The sequence below is a fragment of the Caenorhabditis elegans genome, chromosome II (genome assembly GCF_000002985.6).
Source record: "Caenorhabditis elegans chromosome II".
Lineage (NCBI taxonomy): Eukaryota > Metazoa > Nematoda > Chromadorea > Rhabditida > Rhabditidae > Caenorhabditis > Caenorhabditis elegans.
Window position 1 is genome coordinate 12,508,741 of NC_003280.10, and position 24,740 is coordinate 12,533,480.

General features: G+C 36.9%; 9 protein-coding genes, 3 non-coding genes and 1 pseudogene across 13 annotated transcripts; 9 read left to right on the forward strand and 4 right to left on the reverse strand.

Moving 5' to 3' along the window:
• Positions 1-209: 209 nt before the first annotated feature.
• On the forward strand, positions 210-1,395 carry srh-67 (Serpentine Receptor, class H; the record flags this gene model as incomplete). The annotated part of the gene is made up of 3 exons (NM_064268.1): positions 210-567; positions 630-820; positions 919-1,395. 3 exons carry the CDS (start codon positions 210-212, stop codon positions 1,393-1,395), a joined length of 1,026 nt encoding a protein of 341 aa, NP_496669.1.
• A 546-nt stretch (positions 1,396-1,941) lies between these two features.
• On the forward strand, positions 1,942-3,074 carry srh-66 (annotated as a pseudogene). The gene is made up of 3 exons: positions 1,942-2,292; positions 2,365-2,555; positions 2,598-3,074. Coding segments are annotated over exons 1-3 (1,019 nt in total).
• Positions 3,075-3,425: 351 nt separating this feature from the next.
• srh-73 (Serpentine Receptor, class H) lies at positions 3,426-4,576 on the forward strand (the record flags this gene model as incomplete). Its single annotated transcript, NM_064269.3, has 3 exons — positions 3,426-3,795; positions 3,841-4,031; positions 4,088-4,576. 3 exons carry the CDS (start codon positions 3,426-3,428, stop codon positions 4,574-4,576), a joined length of 1,050 nt encoding a protein of 349 aa, NP_496670.3.
• A 295-nt stretch (positions 4,577-4,871) lies between these two features.
• Positions 4,872-5,980, reverse strand: srh-69 (Serpentine Receptor, class H). The gene is made up of 3 exons (NM_064270.2): positions 5,633-5,980; positions 5,398-5,588; positions 4,872-5,344 (listed from the first exon to the last, which is right to left on the reverse strand). Exons 1-3 carry the CDS (start codon positions 5,973-5,975, stop codon positions 4,892-4,894), a joined length of 987 nt encoding a protein of 328 aa, NP_496671.1. The 5' UTR covers positions 5,976-5,980; the 3' UTR covers positions 4,872-4,891.
• Positions 5,981-6,244: 264 nt separating this feature from the next.
• On the reverse strand, positions 6,245-7,673 carry srh-61 (Serpentine Receptor, class H; the record flags this gene model as incomplete). The annotated part of the gene is made up of 3 exons (NM_064271.3): positions 6,245-6,718; positions 7,090-7,280; positions 7,331-7,673. The coding sequence occupies 3 exons, from the start codon at positions 7,671-7,673 to the stop codon at positions 6,245-6,247; spliced, it is 1,008 nt and encodes a 335-aa protein (NP_496672.1).
• Positions 7,674-7,987: 314 nt separating this feature from the next.
• srh-70 (Serpentine Receptor, class H) lies at positions 7,988-10,119 on the reverse strand. Its single transcript, NM_064272.3, has 3 exons — positions 8,761-10,119; positions 8,522-8,712; positions 7,988-8,468 (listed from the first exon to the last, which is right to left on the reverse strand). The coding sequence occupies exons 1-3, from the start codon at positions 9,116-9,118 to the stop codon at positions 8,013-8,015; spliced, it is 1,005 nt and encodes a 334-aa protein (NP_496673.1). The 5' UTR covers positions 9,119-10,119; the 3' UTR covers positions 7,988-8,012.
• Positions 10,120-10,345: 226 nt separating this feature from the next.
• On the forward strand, positions 10,346-10,477 carry T21B4.20. Its single transcript, NR_101762.1, has one exon. It is a non-coding gene; the product is annotated as a small nucleolar RNA T21B4.20 (small nucleolar RNA).
• A 50-nt stretch (positions 10,478-10,527) lies between these two features.
• On the forward strand, positions 10,528-10,627 carry mir-77. The gene has a single exon (NR_000920.2). It is a non-coding gene; the product is annotated as a pre-microRNA mir-77 (primary transcript).
• A 613-nt stretch (positions 10,628-11,240) lies between these two features.
• Positions 11,241-15,738, forward strand: ceh-99 (Homeobox domain-containing protein). Its single transcript, NM_001027181.5, has 10 exons — positions 11,241-11,633; positions 13,751-14,098; positions 14,145-14,240; positions 14,284-14,421; positions 14,466-14,621; positions 14,668-14,766; positions 14,820-14,900; positions 15,197-15,289; positions 15,338-15,406; positions 15,455-15,738. The coding sequence occupies exons 1-10, from the start codon at positions 11,472-11,474 to the stop codon at positions 15,680-15,682; spliced, it is 1,470 nt and encodes a 489-aa protein (NP_001022352.1). The 5' UTR covers positions 11,241-11,471; the 3' UTR covers positions 15,683-15,738.
• A 348-nt stretch (positions 15,739-16,086) lies between these two features.
• T21B4.21 lies at positions 16,087-16,160 on the reverse strand. The gene has a single exon (NR_101763.1). It is a non-coding gene; the product is annotated as an Unclassified non-coding RNA T21B4.21 (non-coding RNA).
• A 925-nt stretch (positions 16,161-17,085) lies between these two features.
• srx-118 (7TM GPCR serpentine receptor class x (Srx) domain-containing protein) lies at positions 17,086-19,224 on the forward strand. Its single transcript, NM_064274.3, has 7 exons — positions 17,086-17,171; positions 17,222-17,382; positions 17,432-17,597; positions 17,647-17,704; positions 18,022-18,185; positions 18,727-18,926; positions 18,975-19,224. Exons 1-7 carry the CDS (start codon positions 17,088-17,090, stop codon positions 19,126-19,128), a joined length of 987 nt encoding a protein of 328 aa, NP_496675.2. The 5' UTR covers positions 17,086-17,087; the 3' UTR covers positions 19,129-19,224.
• Positions 19,225-19,506: 282 nt separating this feature from the next.
• srx-119 (7TM GPCR serpentine receptor class x (Srx) domain-containing protein) lies at positions 19,507-20,969 on the forward strand (the record flags this gene model as incomplete). Its single annotated transcript, NM_064275.4, has 7 exons — positions 19,507-19,605; positions 19,658-19,818; positions 20,007-20,172; positions 20,222-20,279; positions 20,340-20,503; positions 20,601-20,800; positions 20,846-20,969. The coding sequence occupies 7 exons, from the start codon at positions 19,507-19,509 to the stop codon at positions 20,967-20,969; spliced, it is 972 nt and encodes a 323-aa protein (NP_496676.2).
• Positions 20,970-22,517: 1,548 nt separating this feature from the next.
• On the forward strand, positions 22,518-24,237 carry srx-120 (7TM GPCR serpentine receptor class x (Srx) domain-containing protein; the record flags this gene model as incomplete). The annotated part of the gene is made up of 7 exons (NM_064276.2): positions 22,518-22,607; positions 22,653-22,813; positions 23,304-23,469; positions 23,526-23,583; positions 23,630-23,793; positions 23,843-24,042; positions 24,087-24,237. The coding sequence occupies 7 exons, from the start codon at positions 22,518-22,520 to the stop codon at positions 24,235-24,237; spliced, it is 990 nt and encodes a 329-aa protein (NP_496677.2).
• Positions 24,238-24,740: the final 503 nt, after the last annotated feature.

Below are 24,740 nucleotides of genomic sequence, written 5' to 3' on the forward strand. Positions count from 1 at the left end.
ACGTTAACTGCAATACTATTTGAGAAGTAGATCTCAAAAACAACATATCAAATTCAAAAGAAACTCTTACATCCTTCTGTGGTTTGACATGAACTTCCTTTCTAGTCACAGACCAAAATATTTCTCCATCTATTCCAGCTCGATGAGCTCATTAGTCAGCGTGTTCAGCGTCAACATTTCTGTTTCATAGCTATACAATTTCTACCAAAATGAATTTAACTGATTATTACCTGAATATTTACCCAACAAAGTGCCCAGCCGACACTCGATTTCTGGCTTCTAAAGAAGGTTTGATCTTAACCTCGCGTACTATTGGGGTGGTTTTTCTACCAGTTCATATTCTAACAACTTATTGTATTTTGAAGAAGACTCCAGCAAGTATGAGCTCCGTGAAGTTCAGCCTGGCAAATTTAAACTTTTGGCTTTTCCTTTCCCAAATTGTGTTTTCATTTTTCATTATGCCATCCTTCTTTCTACCGTTAATAGGTGGGACTTGCGTCGGATTTGCCACAGATTTAGGTGTCCCGCTGCCCCTTCAAATTTGTTTCATTTTTTATTTAACTGGTGGTGAGTTCTCAATTTAAAAATGTTTTAATTCATTCATGTTTACTCAAGATTTGAAATTCCAGTTATATCGATTTCCATTGTTCTGCAATTTGAAAACCGGAGCAGTTTGATTTTGAGGAACAAATTTCGCATAAAAGGTACACGGTATCGAACGTATTGGTTTCTCGCCAACTTCTTCGCATTTATGATTTTTTCGGTCATAAATTTCCTGAATATCCCGGATCCAGATCAGGCAAGAATAGATATCTTGGAGGTGAGGTTTCATTATTTTGAGTATATTTGTCAAAATTCAACCAGATACTTAGCGTCTGGGAAGTGTAGCTCGTTGTCAGAAGTTACAGCAATTTTCAGATCCTTCCATGCCCCACCAAAGAGTTCTTCACAGAGCCCTTCTTTGTGCTCGCCGCTCCAGGATTCTGGGAAGACTATATGGTTACGATCTCTTCATTGCTAAACCTGGCGATTATATTTCAAATTTCATTGTTCTCCACCTGCTGCATTTATTACCTATTCATTGATAGAAGCTCATTTACTTCGGCGCAAACTCAAAAAGTTCAAGCTCGATCGTTTATTGGAATTGTCCTGCAAACCTTCTTGCCTATACTTTTAGTGGTTTTGGCTTTGGTGACACTTTTGAAGAAGAACGGAGGATATGATCAAGTGGCCAATAATCTTACGTTTATTTTCTCGAATTTTCATAGTGGTGTTGCGAGTTCGTCGATTCTTCTGGTGCAACATCCTTATCGGAAATTTTTGATTTCACTTTTTTGCAAGAAAAAGAAAGTTCAACCTGTGGCTGCATTATCTACGGTTTCTGTGTCTTCTTGAAAAAATGTTTTGAATAAAGTGGTTTTTTACATTCACCGTATTTCCTCTAACTACCGGAGACTGAAAAATAAGGTTTTTTTGAAAAAATAGATACCTACGCTGTATCGTAAAAAATGTATAATTTTACCAGAGTTATGGGACATCCGAAAATTAGTCTTGCAATCTTATATAACCCCTTACAGACCAATTTAAAAATTAAAACAAATCTAGCATGACAGAGGAAATACTGTAATTATTATTAAATTAAAATCAAAAATATTTTGAAAACCGGCAATTCAAAACCTTTTGCAAATAGTTAGTACTTAGTTGAAAGAACAGAGTACTTCGTACAATTAAATAAAAGTTAAATTTCAATCTGGTCAGATTTTTGAACTTGTTCTTGTGTTTGGTTCATGTAGTTTTAGAGTTTGGTCTAAACTTATTTCTCGTCACACAAAATCGTAGTTCGTTCCGTCGATTCCAGCTCGTCGAGCTCATTAGTATCTTAGCTTCATAAGCGTTTTGATACCATCACTTTTAATCTTCTGACATAAATCTACTACCAAAATGAATTTAACTGAATATTACCTTAGCATTTACCCGACAAAATGCCCAGCCGACACTAGATTTCTTGCTTCTAAAGAGGATTTGATATTAACTTCCCGTACTATTGGTGTGGTATTTTTACCAATTCATATTCTAACAAGCTGCTGTATTTTGAAGAAGACTGTATGAGCTCCGTGAAGTTTGGCCTGGCAAATTTAAGCTTTTGGCTTCTCCTATCCCACGTTATTTTTTCTTTTTTTATGACGCCACTCTTTTTTCTACCGTTAATGGGGGGAACTTGCGTTGGTCTTGCCACAGATTTAGGTGTCCCACCAATCTTTCAATTCTATATTATTTCCGGTCTAACTAGTGGTTAGTTTTTGATTTTTTTAAAATTATAATTATTACATCAAAATTCTCGAACTCAAAAAAATTAAATTTCAGCCATGTCAATTTCAATTGTTATGCAATTTGAAAACCGGAGCAGCTTGATTTTAAAGAATCGTTTTCGGATTAACGGGACCCGGCATCGAGCGTACTGGTTTTTCGGTAACTTCTTTGCATTTATGCTTCCGTCAACTTTATATTTCCTGAATCTCCCGGATCCGGATCAAGCAAGAATTGATATGCTGAAGGTAAGATTTAAGCTCACTTAAACTCTTGGACCGATGTTTCAGACTCTTCCGTGTCCAACAAAAGAGTTTTTCACCGAGCCCTTCTTTGTGCTCTCCGTACCCGGATTCTGGGAAGACTACCTACTTACCGCCGCTTCGTTATTAAATTTGGGATTTATTGTTCAAATTTTGCTGTTCTCCTCTTGCTGTATTTATTACCTATTCATCGACAAAAGCTCATTTGCATCGCCGGAAACCCAAAAAGCTCAGGCTCGATCGTTTATCGGAATTGTCCTGCAAACCTATTCGCCTATACTTTTAGTGGGTTTGACTTTAGTAGCGTCTTGGAGAAGGGTCGGAATTTACGATCAAGTTGTCAACAATTTCTCATATATTTTTTTGGATTTTCACAGTGGTACCGCAAGCTTGTCGATTCTTTTTGTGCAACATCCTTATCGGAAATTTTTGATCTCTTTTTTTTGCAAGAAAAAACAAATCGATCCGGTGATTGTGGTGTCTAAGTTTTCTGTTTCATCTTGAGAAGAATGTGTGTATTGAATAAAGTTGTTTGCTAATGGTTCTTCTCCTCATTTCAGACGTAAGATGTCAGCTGCTTATTGCACCCAATATAGTCTTTCTGATAGAGCAGCTGACATCTTACGGGCCCCACTTGACATGAATCCTAATTTTTCAATTCTAGTTTTTGATTCAAGACTCGATGTCTGCTCAAAAGTTCTCATCTTCAAGTTGAGTAACTTTTTATTTGAATTAGAAAATTCAACTAGGTATTTCAGAAATCATACAACTTTCCAGTTCAACACCTCGTTAGTCTGTTGATCAAAAATCTTTTTCAAAAAGCTTCTAACTATTCAAAATTTCAGTCATTATTTCATGCAGAGCTCCTCGCCATTATACAACTATTATTTGACATTCTACAACACAAATTGCTCACTTGATGATAGATTTCTAGTTTCCAAGTCAGGCTTGGCTCTAACGTGCAACATTATTGGGCTAGTAGCTCTGCCAATTCAGATATTCACTGGTTATTGTATTCTGAGAAAAACGCCGAAAACCATGAAGCCTGTGATGGGTAGTTTAGGGAATTTGAATTTCTGGTACACGATATCCCAGATCTTGTTCTCATTTTTCATAATTCCCTATTCATTTTCCCCGTATATGGCTTCATTTTCCGCTGGATTTTGTTCCGATCTAGGCGTTCCAACAGCGATTCAGTTGTTCACAATGTTCACGATAAGTTCTGGTGAGTTAGTTATTTATATAAATTGAAAATTTTGAAACCTTCCAGTTGTACAAGTATCTATAATTATGCTATTCAAAAATCGGAGTAATTTTATCAAGGGCAACAAGTTTCAATTATCACGAAATTTCTATAAAACTATATGGATATCCGTAAACTTTTTCGGGAGAATTTTCCCCTTAACCCCTATTTATTTCAATCTTCCAGAGCAGACAGCGGCAAAAATGCACATTTTGAAGGTGGTGGTACCGTGAAGTGTCGGCCGCTTCTAAAAGTACAACCTTTTTTATTCCAGACTCTCCCATGCCCGACCAAAGAATTCTTCTTGGAACCAGTGCTCGTCTTCGCTTCCGGTGGCTTCTGGGAAACCTATCAAACCAGAGCTCGCAGTATAATTAATGCATTGACAACATTTCAAATTCTATTCTTCTCTGCAACATGTATTTATTACCTCTTCATATCCAAATCATCCCATGTTTCGGCTCAAACTCGGCGGCTCCAAATCCGCTCGTTTTTCATCTTAATTATTCAAGTTTTCATACCGATAATGTTCATCATGATCCCTGTGATGATTACGTTGAATAGATCAAAACGTAACGTGCATGATCAGATGAATAATAGTATCATGACAATTTCCTTCGTTAGTCATAGTGGAGTGGCGAGTCTTGCGATATTGTTAGTGCATGCTCCTTATCGGAAATTTCTGATGTCAATGTTCAGAAAAGAGCAAAAAGTTCAAATTAGTCATGCTTCTAGTAATTTTTCATTGGTTGTGAGGGTTTGAAAATATTTCAATAAAAATATTTCGGAGCAGCCGACATTTTACGAGTAATTCATGTCTTATAGCGGCCGGTAGTTTGCGGGCCGAAATGTTTTGGAGCGGCCGACGCATTACGGTCTGTTGAAATGGAAGAGTTTCCAAAACTAGGCCACTTTGGCTCGGCCACATCTGGGGTAGATTTACGGCGCGTTGCGTGTCGCGTCGCGGCTCGGTTCTTGTTGTAAAACTAAATGTGAGCGCGAAAAATTCAATGAGGAAGGCCAGAACCCCGTGTATTATTTATATATCGAAGTCTCCATTAATAGTGAGTTTAACACTTTATAAAAAACTAGCATTTCGAACTTCACTAATAAAAAACGATTTCAAAAATGTTCTATAAGGCTGATGTACAATAAGAATTACAAAATTTGCAGCTCCATTATGGGCCACATAAAAAATCATGACAATATTATTCTTCGTCTGATTGTACTCTGGTCCTTTGGTTAGAAATATAGTAAACGGAATTAAGACCAACAGGATTGGAACAAAAGTTTGAATGATAATTCCGATGAAAAATCGAATTTGTAGTCGCCGAGTTTGATTTGACATTGAGATTTTTCCGCTTTTCACGAATAGGTAATATATACAGCAGGAGGAGAAAAATAGTACTTGTAAGCCGGTGGCTAACAATATCAGCTTGAACGATGATGTTAAGTAGGTGTCCCAAAATGTGCCGGGGGTGAACACAACACTTGGTTCCAGAAAGTATTTTTTGGTAGGGCAGGGTATTGTCTGAAAAATTTTTTTGTTGTTATAAACAACAAACTACAAAGTGAAACACTCACTTTCAATAAATGAAGTATAGCTTTTCCTTGCTCCGGAAGATTAAGAAATACTGGAGTGAAAACTGCGAAGTTGCCAAGAATGTTCAGGAAAATCCAAATAACTCGATACAGATTTATTGAGAAACGGAACTTATTTTCCAATATCATACTGCTTCGATTTTCGAATAATAGGATAATTGAAATTAACATGGCTGAAAACTGATTCAAAATTTAAGTGTTTATAACCAGTACTTACCGGAGTTGATCGCGAAAACTATATAGAATTGCACTGAAGTTGGAACATGAAGATCTGTTCCAAATCCTGCTGAGATGCTAGCACTATGTGGATAAAAGTTGAATGGGGTGAAGAAAAATGAAAGAGTAATCTGAGAAGTTGTACACCAAAACCACAAATTGATCAAACTATTTTTCACATTACTCATTTCTTTTGGGGTCTTAAAGAGAATACAGTAGCCTGTTAGCACATGAATTGGTAGAGAAACCACTCCAATTGTACGGCAGACCTGAGCCAAGCCTTCTTTTGATGCTAAAAATCGACTTTCTGGGGAACAAATTGAAGGGTATGCTGACAAATTCATCGTTCGGCTAAAATAACCACAGATCAAATAACATAGCTCAGGAAATAAAGAATTTGATATGCGGGAAAAATGGGCTAAAGGATAATGAGATGAGATAATGAGAGAGAGAGAGATGCACATTATAAACGCATTAGACGCTCAGGACAAGTGACGTTGTTTTTCTTGCTGGGTTTCATTCTTTAATTTTTTTTAACTACAAAAAGTTTAGTAATAAAATATTAGAGCGTAATAAAAATTAAAAATTAAATAAGAATGAAATAGATAATTGTTTATTTCATAAATTCCCTTGAAACAAAAACAATATAATTTTGCCTCTCCCGAACAATAAGTGATTTCAGGAATTTTCGATATGGAGCATGTGCAAGTAGAATTGACAAACTAGCAACTCCGTTATGCATCAGGAAAAGTATCACCATCTGATTATTTTGCACCTGACTGTACCCTTGTTTCTCTTTTGTCATCGTTGCGGTAATTGGTATAATCACAAATAATAGCGGAATAAGGGTTTGTATTGTGATTGCCCAGAATGAACGAAGCTGGAATTTTCGTGTCGTTGAAGAAATTTGTGTGGTTGTAGAAAAGACCAAGTAGTATATACAACATGCGGAGAAAAATGTCATCTCAAATATGGCGATAGAGAACATGAAAACGTAAGAAAAAATAATGTAGGTTTCCGAAAAACCGTCAAATGCTAATATTAATGTTGATGGTTCGAAGAAGTCTTCGGCTGGACAGGGAAGGGTCTGAAAAAACATTTTGCTGATATACGGGATTGGGTTCATGGGTGACAAAAAAAGTTCAAATTTTAATTCGCAGCTGGCATGTTGCGGGCCACATAAAATGCAGCCGACACTTCACGAGATTTTTTTTATTACTAAACCAGCAGCTGACCGCGCCACCTGCGCGGCCAACGGCTGGCGAATTTCAAACTATTAGACATGCATATGTCATTTACCATACACCGGCCCCAGCCTCTTAAGTTCAAAACTGATATTTCCCAAAACTACAAAAACGGACGGAACTCTACTTTATATATAGTAAATGATGTGTAACTGTAAATGTAAATGCACTGTAACCGACTATTTTTTTTAAAGGAAAAAACTTGTACACTCACCTTCAAAACCTCAATTTTCACCTCAAACTGATCCTGAAGATTGAATAATTGAAACGTTGGAAAACTCAAAATACCAATTACATTTACACAAATAAATACAACTCTAGAGGGAACTTTGTCAATTTTCAATCTATTTAGTATAATAGAACTGCTACGATTCTCAAATAACATGATAAGGAAAAAGAGATTTCCTGCAAATTTTAGAAATATTTGAACATTACCGAACCCTTGAATAAAATACCTGCGTTTCCAATCAAAATTATATAAAATTGAATAACAACGGGAATGCCAATTTGGGTGCCCAACCCAATAAAGGATAATGCCTTATAGGGAAAATAAACGTAAGGAACTTCGATGAAAGAAAAAATAATTTGGGAAACTATGAACCAAAAAATTAAATTTGTAAGGCTTTGCTTCACAGAGCTCATCGTCCCCGGTGTTTTCTTCAGAATACAGTAGATTGTCGAAATTTGAATTGGCAGGGATATCAAACCGATTAGAGCGCATGTAAAATTCATACCATTTTCGGATACAAGAAATGGATTTTCCACTACACAAATGGGTTTGAGCAGCTCAATGGACATTGTCGAAATAAAAAGTGAGCTCAAGAATTCTATACGAAAATTGAATTTTTGATTTTAATAAAGGCGTCCCGTCTCACTGTTCTGACCATGAGTAAGCTAATTATTTTTCAACTAGACACCAAATTTTACGCTTGACGAGGTTTTTTTGATCATGGAAACCAGATTTGAATAGTATGACGTCTTACGACTTGATGAATCGGAATGTCATTAACGGATAACGATAAATTCACTGACAAAATTGTGGTTTGGTTTAACGCTATGCTCACTAAAACAGTGAAAATATGCCCAATAAAAGTAACTTATGTGTGCTTGTGTTTGTATAAATAATCCTCTTTATTGTTAGATTTGACTGAACGCAATTTTCGTTTCTTTCATAAAACATGACAATATAAATGTTCTATAAGGCTGATGTACCAAAATAATAGACATGCTTGCAATAGCACTGTAAGACACAAATGATATTCCGGTAATATTATTCTTTATCTGGTCGTACGCTTCATGCTTCTGCTGGCTCAGAAATATTGTCAATGGGATCACAACCAATAAAATCGGGATAAAAGTTTGAATGATAAGTCCAATGAAGGAACGAATTTGATACTGCCGAGTTTGAAGTGATATTGTGGTTTTTGAAATGCATAGGTAGTATATGCAACACGATGAGAAAAATATAACTTGAAGTCCAGACACCAGGCGGGTGATTTTGAAGGAGTTTGCGATGAAGGTCTCCCAATATGGGTCGATGGTGAATACGGTGGTCGAGGTTGCGAAGAATTCTTTGGTGGGACAGGGGAATGTCTGGAATACGTTTATTATTTGTCTACTGTATGTTGATAAAAATTAATGCCCACCTTTAAGATATCTAACTTCGCTTTGTTTTGCTCGGGAATAATAAATGTCATAGGGGCTAAGCAGGCTATGCCCACTAAAAAGTTGCTCGCAATCCAACACACTTGACTTCGAGTTTTTGAAATCCGAAACTTGTTTTTAAATATCAAACTGCTTCGATTCTCGAATAAAATCACGACTGCCATCATGTTTGCTGTAAATTTTACGATTCTATGGCAGTTTTCTCTCACTTTCAGCTGACCAGCATCAATGGCAAAAATTATATACAGTTGAATAATGGTTGGAATATTCAAGTCCGTACCAAATCCTGCGGAGAAGCCAGCCATATACGGTAAATAGTAGAAGGGGGTGAAGAAAAAAGAGACCATTATTTGAGAAAGTGAGCACCAAAACCACAAATTGATCAGACTATTCCTCACCGGTCTCATTTCTTCGGGGGTCTTGAAAAGAATACAGTAACCTGTTAGAAAGTGAATTGGCAGGGAGATGACTCCAATAGAACGGCATGTATTTGTATATCCAGCTTTGGTTGCGAAATATCGATTTTCCATAGGGCAAATTATTGGATAAATAGTTGTAAAGTAGAATGTTAAATTCATTATATTCACAAAAATATTTTTCAGAAGCTATCTGAAGCTTTTTCATGAAATGAACGTTGTTTAATGAATGCAAAAAAAAGCGCTAACAAGCATATCTCTTATTTTTCATTGGAATTCGAAATGAGCAGCATGATTGAGCTAATTAGAGATAGACAAGATAATGTTCTAGGCTCTTCAAAATTGACTGCATAGTCAGTTCCGTGAAGAAAACCCGAAATCTGCAAGTCTCCACTTCCCTTCAAACCTGTACTTATTCCTATAAACTGTGAGCACAAAATATCACAAGGTGCTTTCCAACTTGTTATCACTAGTTTTATGAGTGATAGTACATTTCTGTAAAAGGCTTTTCGAAAGAAAGAGAATCAATTGCCTGTCAATTTGAAATTTAAAACATTGACATTCAAGTTTGCCGGTTTCTCGGTTTTTTTCTTCAAAATGAAAGTGTTTGAGAAAATGGTCAAAGCTGCCAACTGAGGAAAAAAAACGAGCAAGAAATATTGGAATATTGGGAAGTAAACGGAATTTAAGGAAATTGAGCAAACGGGCAAATCGGGTGAATTGGATGAAATGGCAAGTTTGGGAAAGTTGGACAAACATAAGAATTGAGAAAACTGATATATAGTGCAAATCGGGCAAGTCCGGCAAAATGGACAAAGTGGGCAAACTGAAGAGCAAGCATGTAAACTAAATAAGGTAAATGGGCAAATTAAACAAGCCAGGAAAAACAGGCTCACAGGTGAGCTGGAAAATTGATTTAACAGTGAACGCTGTAAAACTAGACGATTCGGAAAATTTGAACTCTGTAAAAAATTGCAATACTGCCGAAAAAATCTATGAAATGCAACGATTATTAAATTAAATTAAACAAAATGTCCCAAAGTTTCGGGAAAAAAGACATAAACGGCGGCAAAGGGGCCAATTTTACAGCTTTGGGAAATTGATGACAAAACTAGCTAGGACAATGATTTTTATGTGCACAATGAGCCCAATCTACATTTTCTCCCGATACCCTCAGATTTTCAATGTTTCCAGAAACTTCTTATATTCGTTCATCTAGCCCAAAATCCTTATCACTGCTACAAAAACTATTCCATTCAAAAAACGGCTGTCAGTGCTAGGCACATGCCCCTTTCTTTCTCGTACACGTCAATCAGTGCCACGTAGTCTCGACGCAGAAATCTGTCAAAATCGACCTATAAAACTGGGAGCGATGGCGCTGAGATGCTGATACTGATAAGCGAAGGGGTTTCTTTGTGGCGTTTGGTAGGAACACACAAAGAGCCCCGGAGGACAAAGAGCTCTTATCAGTGGATGCTCCGCGCCGCTCCCATTGTTCGTTTCGCTTTCAGTTCACTTATTCTGAAATTAATTTTTTTGCTGCCTATCTATATTCTGGTAAGTTTTTTTTTGCATCTGCCAAACCGCCCGTTTGGATGGTTGTGCTCTGAGGAAATACGCACAGAATGTCATTTCATCAGGCCATAGCTGTCCAAATTGGTATAGAGTTTGGAATGTTGAATCAGTTATTGGAGTTAGACAAAGGTAGAGTTTTTCATCATTTTAAAATGATATGCATACCTGACGTTCAAAAAATTGTTTGAAGCTTTTAAATTTAGCGGAAAAGTGTACACAAGAAGTTGATCCAAAAGGTCATTCCAGTCCGATTTTTGTGGACTTTTCTAGAAAATTGTGTAAAAAATACGCACAGTAATATTTTATGAAACAGTAACTAACGATAGTTAGCGTTACATGGGTTTTTGACATTGTCAAAAACTTTCGTCCAATTTCTGACAATCCTCACCACTCTTTTCACGTTGGAATTTTGATTCAAATATCTAACCTTTTACTCAAAAAAAATTGTTTTTGAATATATTAATTTTGACCTCCTAGATCACCTTTTATATATACCTCATCTTTTTTGAATTTGACCTCTTCCCGCCGTGTACACCTGGATGCAATGATGGCCGTCCGGCAATATGAAAAAGAGTGTGAAAATTGAGGAGAGTGGCAGACAAATACAACGCCAGTTTACACCGACAATATTACCGGTACAGAGAGTGTAGATAGTTAGAGAGTGACAGACATCCAGGATCCAATGGGGCGGGGCGCGCGGAAGAGACGATTTGTGTCGATTTACGAAATTTTCCTCGTTGTCATCATTTCGTAAATCGAGACAAATCGTCGTCTCTTCCGCGCGCCCCGCCCCATTGGGTCCCGGATGTCTGTCACTCTCTAACTATCAACACTCTCTGTACCGGTAATATCGACGCAGCATTTTTTTTTATTTTGTGGTATATTATTCCAAATTGTCAAAGGTAAATTATACGCCTTTATTTTTTTGTCAAATACTAGAATGGCACCTTCTTACTCGAGGAATACAAAAAATTCAAAGAAGACGGCACCGATATCTGCTGAGGAAAAACACAAGATTCTTGAAGAAGAATTTGCAAAAAGTCCGTATCGAGGACAAAGGAATTTGGAGTTGTGTGCAATGTTCAATATGACTAGGAGAAGGGTGAGTTTTTTTCCTAGAAATTTGAGAAACTTTTGTCTTATTTTTCATTGATTTTCTAATAGTAATTTTTCTAATAGTAATGTCTAAAATTAGGCCACAAATAGAACTTCTTATCTTTTTAACCGAATTTTTTGAAACGTTCTAATAATAATTTCTCTAAGAGTCGCTCAACTTCGGGCAACTTTTGTTAAACTTCTGATTTTTGAAATTTTTTAAAGTTGACAAAACCACGCGGTGTCAAGCTGTCCCATCACGGTTTGATCTACAAAAAATGCGGGAATTTTTTGCCCAATAAAATGTAACGTCAGCACGTTCTTAACCATGCAAAATCAGTTGAGAACTCTGCGTCTCTTCTCCCGAATTTTTTGTAGATCTACAGTGCTGGCCAAAAAGATATCCACTTTTGGTTTTTTGTGTGTAACTTTTTTCTCAAGCATCCATTTGACTTGAATTTTTCCGTGTGCATAAAGCGAAATGTTACGCAAATTTGCGGACCAAACATTACATGATTATCGATTTTTTCTGAATTTTATTTCAATTTTTTGATTTTTTCGTTTTTCCAATTTTCATTATTTTTTTTGAATTATCAATAAAACGCACTCTGTTTGTTGCACTGGATTTGTTTGGTTGATAAATTATTTTTAAGGTATGGTAAAATCTGTTGGGTGTAAAAATCTTTCCTTGGACGTCAAGAAAGCCATTGTAGCTGGCTTCGAACAAGGAATACCCACGAAAATGCTCGCGCTGCAAATTCAACGTTCTCCGTCGACTATTTGGAAAGTAATCAAGAAGTACCAAACTGAGGTGAGTTCGAAAAATATTATTTTTTAATAATAAATGTTTAGAAATCCGTCGCTTTGAGAATCTCGCCCGGCAGGCCTCGAGTGACAACCCATAGGATGGATCGCAACATCCTCCGATCAGCAAGAGAAGATCCGCATAGGACCGCCACGGATATTCAAATGATTATAAGTTCTCCAAATGAACCTGTACCAAGTAAACGAACTGTTCGTCGACGTTTACAGCAAGCAGGACTACACGGACGAAAGCCAGTCAAGAAACCGTTCATCAGTAAGAAAAATCGCATGGCTCGAGTTGCGTGGGCAAAAGCGCATCTTCGTTGGGGACGTCAGGAATGGGCTAAACACATCTGGTCTGACGAAAGCAAGTTCAATTTGTTCGGGAGTGATGGAAATTCCTGGGTACGTCGTCCTGTTGGCTCTAGGTACTCTCCAAAGTATCAATGCCCAACCGTTAAGCATGGAGGTGGGAGCGTCATGGTGTGGGGGTGCTTCACCAGCACTTCCATGGGCCCACTAAGGAGAATCCAAAGCATTATGGATCGTTTTCAATACGAAAACATCTTGGAAACTACAATGCGACCCTGGGCACTTCAAAATGTGGGCCGTGGCTTCGTGTTTCAGCAGGATAACGATCCTAAGCATACTTCTCTTCATGTGCGTTCCTGGTTTCAACGTCGTCGTGTGCATTTGCTCGATTGGCCAAGTCAGTCTCCGGACTTGAATCCAATAGAGCATTTGTGGGAAGAGTTGGAAAGACGTCTTGGAGGTATTCGGGCTTCAAATGCAGATGCCAAATTCAACCAGTTGGAAAACGCTTGGAAAGCTATCCCCATGTCAGTTATTCACAAGCTGATCGACTCGATGCCACGTCGTTGTCAAGCTGTTATTGATGCAAACGGATACGCGACAAAGTATTAAGCATAATTATGTTGTTTTTAAATCCAATTGCTCATATTCCGGTACTTTAATTGTCATTTCCTTGCAACCTCGGTTTTTTCAATATTTCTAGTTTTTCGATTTTTTTGAATTTTTCTGAAGTTTTTTCAAAATCTGTTGAACATTTTTGATGAATATTGTGTTTTTAGATTTTGTGAACACTGTGGTGAAGTTTCAAAACAAAATAACCACTTAGAAAAAAGTTACACACAAAAAACCAAAAGTGGATATCTTTTTGGCCAGCACTGTACGTAGATCAAGACGAAATGAGACACTCTGACACCACGTGAAAAATCAAAAAATTTGAAATATTTGCATATTATTAAAATTAGTTTTTTTTTCTAAATTCTATTTATTTTCCCCCATGCTCTTTTCCAGCTCGATGCCTGGTTCTACAATAGAAGAATTAACGCAGGAATCGCGACAGGAACCCCAGGTCTATCACATTCCACAGAAGTTCTCAAGATTCTCGAAAATGCGTTCAAAACTCACCAATATGTAACTCGAGAGCTCACAAAGGAACTGACGGAAAAGGCAGGGCTCAATGAGAAGCAAATTTGGTTTTGGTACAGAAAACGACGAGCAAAAGCTGAAGCTGCTCATAAAACAGGCGCCGAGTTGCCATTCCAGATGAAGTTACTTGAAATAGCATATGCAGAGGATCCAGGGTTCACAAAGGAAACACTTAATAGATTGAAAGAGGAAGGAGGGTTAGAAAGTAAGGATGTAAGTTTAGTTCCATGAAATCCCCGTATATTTTCAAATTTTACAGATCTCGGCCTACTTCTCCGCACAAAACGAACGAGCAAAGTTTTCGAAACATAAGGATGCGGAGAAAAATGAGCAGGAGTACTTAGCGCAGAAAAAGGTCTATACATGACTGTTTTAAGTAAAAAGTTAAGAATTTTCAGATAAAAGATAGGGAAAAGTTTGAGAGACATTCTGAAAGCGCTGTTAAACTTTTCAAGGAGACATTCTCGAAATTTCAATTTCCCAACGATAGCCTGATAGCTGAACTCATAGAAAAAACGCAAATAGAAGGAGTAAAGGTTTTTTATAATTTAGCGGTAACGTTAAAAAACGTTTTTTTCAGATTCGCAGATGGTTCACACGAGCTAGAGAAACAGCCATGAAGGCCTATAAAAATAATGGTACCCCGCTGCCGCTTGGAATGAAGGAACGACAGAAGGAGATGGAAACAATTGGAAATGCGACAAAGAGGATAAGGACTTCTGCAGGAGCTGATGCCGTAAGTCTTTGCTCAATCGTTATACCTATGAACATGACGGTTTAAGGATCTTTCAACAACATCTTCTCGAAGCAAGAAAGACAAGAAAAGTAAACAAACTGAGCAGCGGGAGCCAAATGAAGAGCCACGATCTCCGAGTATTGAGGTTTTTTGAGCTCTGAGGTGGAGTTTCAAATAAATTAAGACTTTTGTTTTCAGAACAATCAGCCACACTGTTCAACTTCCGATCCATCAGCCGAGAGCAATTTAAACAGCCATTGTAATAAGGGAGCTCGCGATGTGAGTTTTCTGAGGCTTCCATGGGAGTAGGCGTAGTTTCCGGGACCTGGTGCTCACCTGAAACCTGTCTGAAACCAAGTAGTGGGTGAAGGAGACTACAATCCAGGGGTGCGCGGCAATTGGAAATTTCCGGCAATTTTGGCAATTGACGGTTTTCAAAATTTCCGCCAGTCAGCAATTTCGACAAACGCCAAAAATTCCGATATTGCCGAAAAATCGGTTGCCGCGCACCCCTGCTACAAGCGTCCCACAACCTAGATATGGGCTTAATGGATTAAACTTTTGACATTTTCCAGGCTAAACTCAGAAAACGACACAGAGCGTTGCCAGAGTCTTCAATTCTCAGTGAACCAGCTGTAAGGGTAATGGCTAGTGTGGAGGAAGTAAAAGTAAGTTAGCAGGTTCATAAGACGCAAAAGTGCAAATATGTATTTCAGCAAGAACCTATCGATGGTTCTCTCCAAGATCCTGGAAACCGAGGAGACAGGGATTGGAGGTCTTGGACGGTAAGTTTTTAAGGCAAAAGTTCCATCCCCGAAACCTAGAAATTTCAGCACTCCCAAGTCATGGAATGGATGGACCAAATAATTCCCCGCTCGGCGCAGACTTCCTTTCGAGAAGAGCAGATTGAAGGCTCGTCGATGGCCGATTTTCTCAATCAGACTATCGGAGGGCTTTGCAGAATTCGAGCTCGGAATCCGCGTCTCACAACGGAACATTTCAAGGCGCTGGGGGAGCAGATGAAGTTGCTGGAGCCGAACTTTAGAAATGTGGCATTGTGATCATTATTTATTCTTTACAATTTACAAATTAGAATGAAACTTTAACGAAATTGAAATATCGGGCTCTTTTCGATTTTTTTCAAAATTCATACTTATAGCTTCATGAAAAATTCTCGTAGCTGGGCTTCTGAGATTTATGATTTTTGATGGTTCTGAAATTATTATTTTGTTTTGGTAAAATTGCTCCGTGAGCTCAATTTTTGTGTTTATTTCAGGCGATTCAAGCTTAGAAACCGGCAAAGCCTTTGTCGTAGAATTCTCACTTTTTTTAAATTTTGACGCTGCTCTTTTCTATAAAATATGCAAAATTCAAATTTTTACAAAAACCTAAACTCCAAATTTGATTTTATTTACCAAAAATCAAAACTATCACCACAAATCCAATAAAAACACAGAAAATCACAGTAACGAGGAGAAGAGCGATTATCGTACGAGCATCTATTTCCGATGGTGGTTCAGCATCTTTTGCAGATTCCGGCAGGCTCACCATTATTGGGCTTGACATGATCGGGCTTGACATGAATAGAAAATTGCATGAAAATTCAAGGTTCCTGATGAGTTTTTATATCATTTTGATTTTTTCGAATTTCTATAGAATCAGGAGAAGCGTCTTGTGACTTTAATTGAACAATTGAAAATGTTTTTTTGGAGGGGGTGATTCAGAATTTTTTCAATTTGTTGTTTCCTAAAACGTTTCAAATATCAGGAAGTCAAGCTTGATGTTTTAACTATAACAATTGGGAATTTTAAGAAAAAAAGAGGCGAGAAGTGGGCGGAAAACGATTTTTTCTGGCAAACCGACAAATCGGCAAATTGCCGGAATTGAAATGTCCTGCAAATCGGCAAACCGGCAAAATACCAATTTGCCGAATTTGCCGAAAGTTTTTTGCAAATTGAAAACGGGAAAAAATTCAAAAAATCACAGTTTTAAGTTTTTCCGTCTTATAAAAATATCCCTCTAAACGCTTCCGGCAAATTGATATCCGGAAACGGCAAATCGGCAATTTCCCGAAAATTGCCGAAATTGAAAATGTCCGGCAAATTGGCAAACCGACAAATTGCCGAAAATTAAATTTTTCGGCACATCGGCAAACCGGCAATGTTCCGATTTGCCGAACGGCAATTGCCGCCTACCCATAGCTTGCCCATTTATTTGACAAAAAAAAAGTGAACTGTAGAACTTTGCAGCGCCCGACATTTCCCGGTTTCCGCAATGTAAAACATTTTGTTCCTACATACATGAGTGAGTAAGCGATTTGGACACCTTTTTTTTTGAGCGTTGATTGAATTGGTTTTTTTTTGGCAGAATATTAATATAAATTCAGTGACACCTAAGATTACGCATAGGGGGGGGGGGGGCGCTAATTGCAATTTTTACTCACTGGACACTGCAACTACCTTGAAAATGAGTTCTGTTTTGGACGAGTTTTTATATTCGGAATTTTCAACTCCAAGTACCCGAACTGTATCGGCTGTTATGCTAATTGTGGTGAAGCTCTAGAGTTAGAAAAAAACGAAATAAATGCTTCCAAATTCCAGGTCAGTATAATTGGCTCTATAATGAACGTGCTAATTTTCATCGCAACCTTTTTCCGGGTTACAAAACGAGATGGGTTTCTGAAAATTTGCTGCTTCAATAGTTTTGGCAGCTGTATAGTTTGCATTGGGTATTTGGCTTTTCCGGTTCCAAGTCTTTTACTGTAAGTTCATCAAAGCTTCATATGATCCTTAATACACAAAATTTTGCAGTGAAGACCCTCCAAATCACTGGCTAAATGCGGCGATGGGCCAATTTATAGCGTGGTTCGGGTGGAGTATAGGCCCGCTGTCTCAAATTTTGCTAACCGTCAATCGAATCATAGCCGTCTATTTTCCATTGTTATACATGAAAAAGTATCGGTATAACCCTACAAATGTGAGTTTTTTAGTTGAAGGGAATTAACAGGGTGAACTTGAAATTTTAGGTCGGTATTGGATTTTCTTTTTTTGTTGCTTTCATCCTTCTGGTTTCATTTTTTCCAGGTAAGAGTTTAAGACTTATTGCTCACCATTTCAAAAATTCTAGTAAACCGGAAACAGGAGACGGTACTTGTGTATTACATGCCCTCATTTTAATGGTTATTTTTTTAAGTTTTGGAAAATAAAAACGTGAACCACACTTTCGTATTTTTAGGCTTAGGAAATAACATTTTGTAAGCCTGAAGAGGAAAAATGTATATCACGTTTAATTTAATTGGAGGAATTAATGAAAATATAATTTAATTTAAAAATGAGGGCATGTAATACACAAGTACCCAGGAGACCACAAACCATAAAAGCCTAAATTTCTAAATTTCCAGAAGGCTGCCACTACCTTTTCAATCGTGACTATCTCGGTTGGGTCGGCGAGTTCACTCCGTGCATTGATATTATGCAAAAGACGTTTTTGGTCGTTATGATGACGATTTGCGCCTTAACGACGTGTTGCAGTGTTTTGCTTTTCATCAAGTTGATCATACATTCCGTGAGCTTTTGGTTCCGCGTTTTGGGGGCTAGTTTTGGCAGCAAAAATCTTTTCGAATCTTTTGGTTCTATGTTTTTTAGCGAATGTAGTTTGTAGTCTAGAGTTTGTAGTTTGTAGTTTTTACCTTGTAGTTTGTAGTTCTTCCTTTGTAGTTTGTAGCTTATAACTTATAGTTTCCAGTTCAAAATTCAAGTAGTGTTCAAGTGGTAATGTGATGTTGACACCAGCGAAATTCAATTTTTGATTTTTCCAAAAAAAATTTGCAATATTCGGGATTGTGCTAGAAATTTCTAGACACTTGTAAAAAATTCTAGAAAATTTTTGAATTATTTGGAGAGTTCTGGAAACTTTTGAACAATTCTCGAAACTTCTGAAATCCTCTGGAAAATTCGAGAAATTTTTTTCTCTAATTTACAATTATTGAGAAATAAAATGCTTTAGTTTGTAACTTTTAGTTTATAGTTTGTAGTTTGGAGTTTGTAGTTTGTATTTTCTAGTTTGTAGTTCAGAGCCCCCTTCTTCTTTCATTTCCCATTTTCAGCCCAATTTCCGCGTTTCAAATGCTCAACTTGCAAATCGCCATAGAAAAAATCGGAAACTAATAATTCAAGCAATTGTTCAAAGCATCCTTATTATAGTTGACTCACTGAACTCTACAATAACCTATAACCTATTTCCAAATTTATTTTTTCAATTCATAACTCTATCATTTTCAATGGTGTTTTTGAGAACTCTGGAGGGGTAGGTGAAGCTGAAAGCTTTCCAATTTTAAGACGTTGTTGTTTTCAGGTTCGTAGTATTTTCCATCAATGAAACGATCAATGAAGAAGTGAAGAAAATGCTCCGAATGAAGAGTTCTGCAAGTAATGTGTTCATCGTGCCGAAGAGATCGATGTCCACTGGCCAGCGAAATTATGCTCGGCAATCGCAGTCAATTCCATAGAATTTGTCAAAAAAAAAAAACACTTTTTTGTTTTGTTTTGTTTTGTTTTCCAGTACCGAATAATATTTTGATTCATTAATAAATTCTCACAGTTGATGTAGGTTCGCAGAATTCAATTAAAATTGTGGATGGTGATGTCAAAATTTCGGATTTATAAAATCACTAGGAACAAAAAAATTTTGGCGGCTACAATTTTGCAAAAAACCTCATTCCGCTTGAGTTACTTTAAAGAACACTTCCTTCTTCATAATTTGCGATAAAAGCGTGATATAGAGCCATTTCACGCATGCTCATCACGCATTTTGTACCTTTTTTTTAAAGTTCTTAGAAATGTTATAAACGTTTACTTCTGGGCTGTAGTAGTTCTTCAATTCCAGAATGTCATCTTCAAACAGTTCCTCCTTTTTGGACGATTTTCTACATTCTCAATATTCTACCCCCAACACCCGCACTGTTTCGGCAATAATGCTCATTTTAGTGAGACGCTTCAGAATTTTAAGTCAGAATTAAAAAAAAAATCAATTTCTAGGTTAGCACAATTGGATCCGCCATAAATGCACTTATTTTCATCACCACACTTTCTCGACTCACGAAACACGATGGATTTCTGAAAATTTGCTGTTTCAATAGCTTCGGGAGCAGTGTGGTTTGCATTGGGTACTTGGTTTTCCCGGTTCCAACATTGTTATTGTAAGTTGGAAATTGCCACATCTGACACCACGTGGTGTCAGAGTGTCTCATTTCGTCTTGATCTACGTAGATCTACAAAAAATGCGGGAGAACAGACGACTGATTTCTGATAGTCAACTTATTTTGCATGATTAAGAACGTGCTGATGTCACATTTTTTGGGCGAAAAATTCCTGCTCAAAATTCCAGAGAAAATCCGCCGAACCAGTGGCTCAACGCAATAATGGGACAACTCATCGGCTGGTTTGGATGGAGCATTGGGCCGTTATCACAGATTTTATTGGCCATTAACCGGATAACTGCTGTCTACTTTCCATTTTTGCACATGACAAAGTATCGTATAAATCCTACAGATGTGAGTTTACCTCTAATGAATAAAACACAAATTTCAAAAAAAAATTCAGTTTGGAATCGGCTTTTCGCTACTGATCGCGTTATTCTCATTTGCTGTTCTGCTTCCAGGTAATCCAAAACTCCCTAAATTGTCAAAATAATCTGAAAACTTTTTAAAAAATTTTTCAGAAGGTTGTCACTACCTATTTAATCGTGACTATCTTGGCTGGATTGGTGAAGTCACACCGTGCACTGAAGTAGCTCAGAATATATTTTTTGGGGTCATGCTTACTATTACAGTCGTGACAACTTTTTGCAGTGTTTTGTTATTTATGAAGTTGGTTTTGAACTCGGTAAGAGTGTAGTTTGTAGTTTGTAGTTTGTAGTTTGTAGTTTGTAGTCTGATGTTTACAGAAGATTCCTTTATCACAATTTCTCTATATTTTCCAGCCCGATCCAACAGTTTCGAGTGCTCAACTGGAATATCGTCATAGAAAAAACCGGAAATTAATAATTCAAGCAATTGTTCAAAGCATCCTTATTATAGTCGACTCACTTAACTCTACAATAACCTATAACATATTTCCAAATTTATTTTTTCAATTCATAACTCTCTCATTTTCAATGGTATTTTTAAGAACTCTGGAGGGGTAGGTGAAGCTGAAAATCTCAAATTTTAAAATTTTGTTTTCCAGGTTCGTAATATTTTCTATCAATGATACTGTTAATGAAGAAGTGAGGAAAATTATTAGAGTCAAGATTTTTGGTCTGAAGCCAAGAACAATGATAGTTCCAACCATATCGATTTCTTTAATTTGAGCGCTTTTAAATGCGAAAATAAAGTTTTGCAACTTTTGTAGTCTTCAGTGTGTTTTATTCAGAAACTATAATAACAGCAGCCGGCATTTAGCCAGTCGTGAAAAAAGCTTTAGCAGCCGACACTTCGCGGGTTCCTTTACTGCATGGCAAGTCCAGCGAGGTGTCCGATGCAAAAGTATACTATAAATCTAGCTAGCTATATTTCAGAAGGTATGAATAATCTCAGATCATTCAATAATCACCAAATCATAATTGGGAACAATAATTGCATATCACAAAAAAAAAGAAAATTTGTGGTGATAAGTACAGACCAGAACATGTGAGTTGTCTGCAGTTCTGATCTTCTTTTTTTGCTTTTTTAAAATAAGAATTGTTTGATTCAGTGATTTATTCGTTTATTTGTTCTCACATGCAAGAATAAAATTGAAATTGGAAACTGATAAAAATAGAGTACAAAGATTTATGACAATTTCAGGTTAGTCTAGAAAACTCAGGAAAATTCAGGCCATGTGCTTTTGGTTTTCTGAAAACTTAAAACTTTTGGAAAAATTGCAGAATGCAATTCAAAAGTATTTATTGGGGCCATTATAGCCTCAAAATTATATTATTTCTGATGTTTTTTTATTTATTATTTCATTCCACGTAGGACTTATATTTCACTTCTAAATGCTTAAAATATTTAAAAAATGTTGTTTTTCATAATCAAATTGCAAATTATTCATGAATCATACTATTTCTAGAAGCTTCCACCAACTGGCACAGAATGATTCCTTTGGGAAATTAAGCAATTATGTTTGAAATCGAGATCAAACGTATATAAATTCATTTTATTTTTGCAAAAACAAAATTCAGTTGATTTTTCGGACAGAACATTTCTCCAGATTTTTGCTGTTGGTTTATAATTACAAAATTATGCACCACCACGCTGAAGCTATCAAATAGCCACACTAATGCCTCCCTATGTGCCTGAACCGCAGGTTGCAAAAATCTGGCGAATAGGTGGTAGGCAGGAGGCACCTAGGCAGGCTAACAAAGTGCAAAAACAGGTGGGCTATAGGCAAGTAGGTAGGTAGGTATTCTACAACTTAGCCCCCAGGTCTCTATTTGTCATGTAGTTATGCACATGCTTTGTGTTTTAATTCTAGACTAGGTTGCTCCAATCTTTGTGCCCCCCCAAAAATGTTTACTTCCCCCATCAACCAGACTCTAAAAGTGTGATTATATTGTGACTGATCCGATATAACTTTTCCTCAGAATTGGTGAAAAATGGGTGCCAATTTTTCCAGTCTGCGATATAAACCTTGTGATTTTTGGGCTCCTTGGTTTTTTTTTTCAAATAATTCAGATACTCTAATTATTAATTTTCTATTACTGATATTTTTGACTAATACAAATAATAAGATCAAAATCCAAAGTCACATATTTTTTAGCTTAAGTTTTAAAAAATGCAACCTTTCCCACTGTTCTTATCCTCTTTTTGTTATGTTTTTCCCCTAAAAATTTTTTATATTAAAATGTTATACTTTCCAACTCATTTTCTCATTCAGAATGTCCTCCACCTCATTTTGGGATGCATTTTTATATTCGGAATTTTCCAATCCGAGCACTAGAACCGTATCGGCTGTCATGCTTATTTTGGTAGGGACCTTTCAAAAATAATTTGCTAAATCTTTTTTTTTTCAGGTTTGCACAGTTGGCTCAATTGTGAATTGTTTGATTTTTTTCGCCACACTTCTTCGAATCTCGAAGCGAGATGGATTTCTGAAAATTTGCTGTTTTAATAGTTTTGGGAGCAGTATAGTTTGCATTGGGTATTTGGCATTTCCGGTTCCAAGTCTGTTAATGTAAGTTGCGGTGTCTAGGCAGCCGACGCTTTACGGGTTCCACAAAATTTGGCTGTTTCGAAATGGAAGCAGCCGACAATATACAGGTGACTGTCCGCGGGAATCCGACAGCAGCCGACACTTTAGGGGCTTTACAAATTTGCCTGTTCCTGGCATATTGCAGCCGACACTTCACAGGTTCCACTATTTTGAATATATTTCGTGCATTAGTGACCGACACTTTGTGGGTGCCATTTTTTCAATTTTTCGCTGCTGCGAGAAAATTAGCAATCACTATTCTGGGTTCAGGAAATCCAATTCTCAAACCTTTCATTAGAATTTTTTTTGGAAAAAAAGTCTCATTGTTATATCCAAATTTCTTGATAATTACTGTAACATTTCAGCTTTCTTAGCACCTCCATAATTATGTCCAAACTAAGTCTACTTTTGTCTACTTTTGGTCTACTTTTGGGGGCTCAAACTAACAAACCAAGAATTTTTTTTCTTTTAGGGACGGCTACCCAAATCACTGGCTCAACGCAATAATGGGACAACTCATCGGCTGGTTTGGTTGGAGCATTGGTCCGTTGTCACAAATTTTATTGGCCACTAACCGTATAACAGCTGTCTATTTTCCACTTTGGCATATGAAAAAGTATCGATTTAACCCTACAAATGTTAGTTTTTTTTTTTTTTAATAAATATTATATAATTCCTATCAAAAAACTTTCAGTTTGGAATCGGCTTCTCCCTACTGATCGCGTTATTTTCATTTGCTGTGCTGCTACCAGGTGGTCATAAAATTGTACTAAAATTTGTATTTTTATGATTTTTCAGAAGGTTGTCACTACCTGTTCAACCGTGACTACCTTGGCTGGATTGGTGAAGTTACACCGTGCACTGAAGTGGCTCAGGAAATATTTTTTATAATCATGCTTTTCATTACTGGTGCGACAACTTTTTGCAGTGTTCTGCTCTTTATCAAGTTGATTATGCACTCGGTAAGACTTTGTAGTTTATAGTATGTAGTTTATAGTTTCCATTTTCCAGCCCGATCCCCATGTTTCCAATGCACAACTAACGTATCGACACAAGAAAAATAGAAGAATGATAATTCAAGCAATTGTGCAAAGTATCTTAATTATCGTTGACTCTCTGAACTCTACAATAACCTACAATATGTTTCCAAATTTATTTTTTCAATTCATAACTCTCTCGTTTTCAATGGTATTTTTAAGAACTGTGGAGGGGTAGGTAAAGCTGAAAAGTTCAAATTTCAAGCATTTGTTTCAAGATTTGTGGTATTTTCCATCAATACTTCGATTAATGCCGCAGTGAAAAAGATGATAGGGATTAGGACTTTGGTTCAAATTGGAAAAACGATTTTTGTTGCGAAAAATTCAAACTCAACGGGACCACAAAGACGGTCTATACCTATCATATAATTTTTTTTTTGAATTTTTTGGATTTTTTTTTTCGAATTTCCTTGTTATTGTTTCTCCTGACGGAAATTGACCTGGGTGGCCAATTTCCGTTGGGATGTTTTTCTTTTGATTCTCTGATTATCTTTTTTTTCAAACACAATATTTCCCAAAATCTTTTCAACTTGCTCAGCCAGTTTTTGGAAAACCTATAATTTAGATTTTAAATTATCTTTACACCATGTTCTAGGTTCTCAAATGGTCACGTTTTTATATATCATATGATACTCGAAAATAAGAAAATCAAGCACTCGAAAAAAAAACGTGTGCACGCCCGGTAACTCTCGTAAGATGTCCGCTGCAAAACGAAAACCCGAAAAATGTCTGCCGCAAGACCCAGCCGGGTGATGGTTGTAGAAACTTCCCTACCCAAAAAGTCCCGTGAGATGTCCGCTGCAAAATGAAAACCCTTGCTTTGTTCGAAAGATTCCCGTGAATAGCCTGTCACAGGCTATGGACCCGAAAAA

What these genes read in the sequence shown, in the direction of transcription:
- srh-69 (NM_064270.2), bottom strand. Translation starts at nt 5,975, where the DNA reads ATGAATTTGTCAGCATACCCTTCAATTTGTTCCCCAGAAAGTCGATTT. An exon ending in AGTTTTCGCGATCAACTCCG is followed by an intron (nt 5,589 to 5,632) that starts GTAAGTACTGGT and finishes ATCAGTTTTCAG; the next exon opens with CCATGTTAATTTCAATTATC. An exon ending in CTATACTTCATTTATTGAAA is followed by an intron (nt 5,345 to 5,397) that starts GTGAGTGTTTCA and finishes AAAATTTTTCAG; the next exon opens with ACAATACCCTGCCCTACCAA.
- srh-70 (NM_064272.3), bottom strand. Translation starts at nt 9,118, where the DNA reads ATGAATTTAACATTCTACTTTACAACTATTTATCCAATAATTTGCCCT. An exon ending in AATTTTTGCCATTGATGCTG is followed by an intron (nt 8,713 to 8,760) that starts GTCAGCTGAAAG and finishes TAAAATTTACAG; the next exon opens with CAAACATGATGGCAGTCGTG. An exon ending in CGAAGTTAGATATCTTAAAG is followed by an intron (nt 8,469 to 8,521) that starts GTGGGCATTAAT and finishes AACGTATTCCAG; the next exon opens with ACATTCCCCTGTCCCACCAA.
- ceh-99 (NM_001027181.5), top strand. Translation starts at nt 11,472, where the DNA reads ATGGCACCTTCTTACTCGAGGAATACAAAAAATTCAAAGAAGACGGCA. An exon ending in GAGGGTTAGAAAGTAAGGAT is followed by an intron (nt 14,099 to 14,144) that starts GTAAGTTTAGTT and finishes CAAATTTTACAG; the next exon opens with ATCTCGGCCTACTTCTCCGC. An exon ending in CGCAAATAGAAGGAGTAAAG is followed by an intron (nt 14,422 to 14,465) that starts GTTTTTTATAAT and finishes CGTTTTTTTCAG; the next exon opens with ATTCGCAGATGGTTCACACG.
- srx-118 (NM_064274.3), top strand. Translation starts at nt 17,088, where the DNA reads ATGAGTTCTGTTTTGGACGAGTTTTTATATTCGGAATTTTCAACTCCA. An exon ending in CGGCTGTTATGCTAATTGTG is followed by an intron (nt 17,172 to 17,221) that starts GTGAAGCTCTAG and finishes TCCAAATTCCAG; the next exon opens with GTCAGTATAATTGGCTCTAT. An exon ending in TCAAGTTGATCATACATTCC is followed by an intron (nt 18,186 to 18,726) that starts GTGAGCTTTTGG and finishes TCCCATTTTCAG; the next exon opens with CCCAATTTCCGCGTTTCAAA.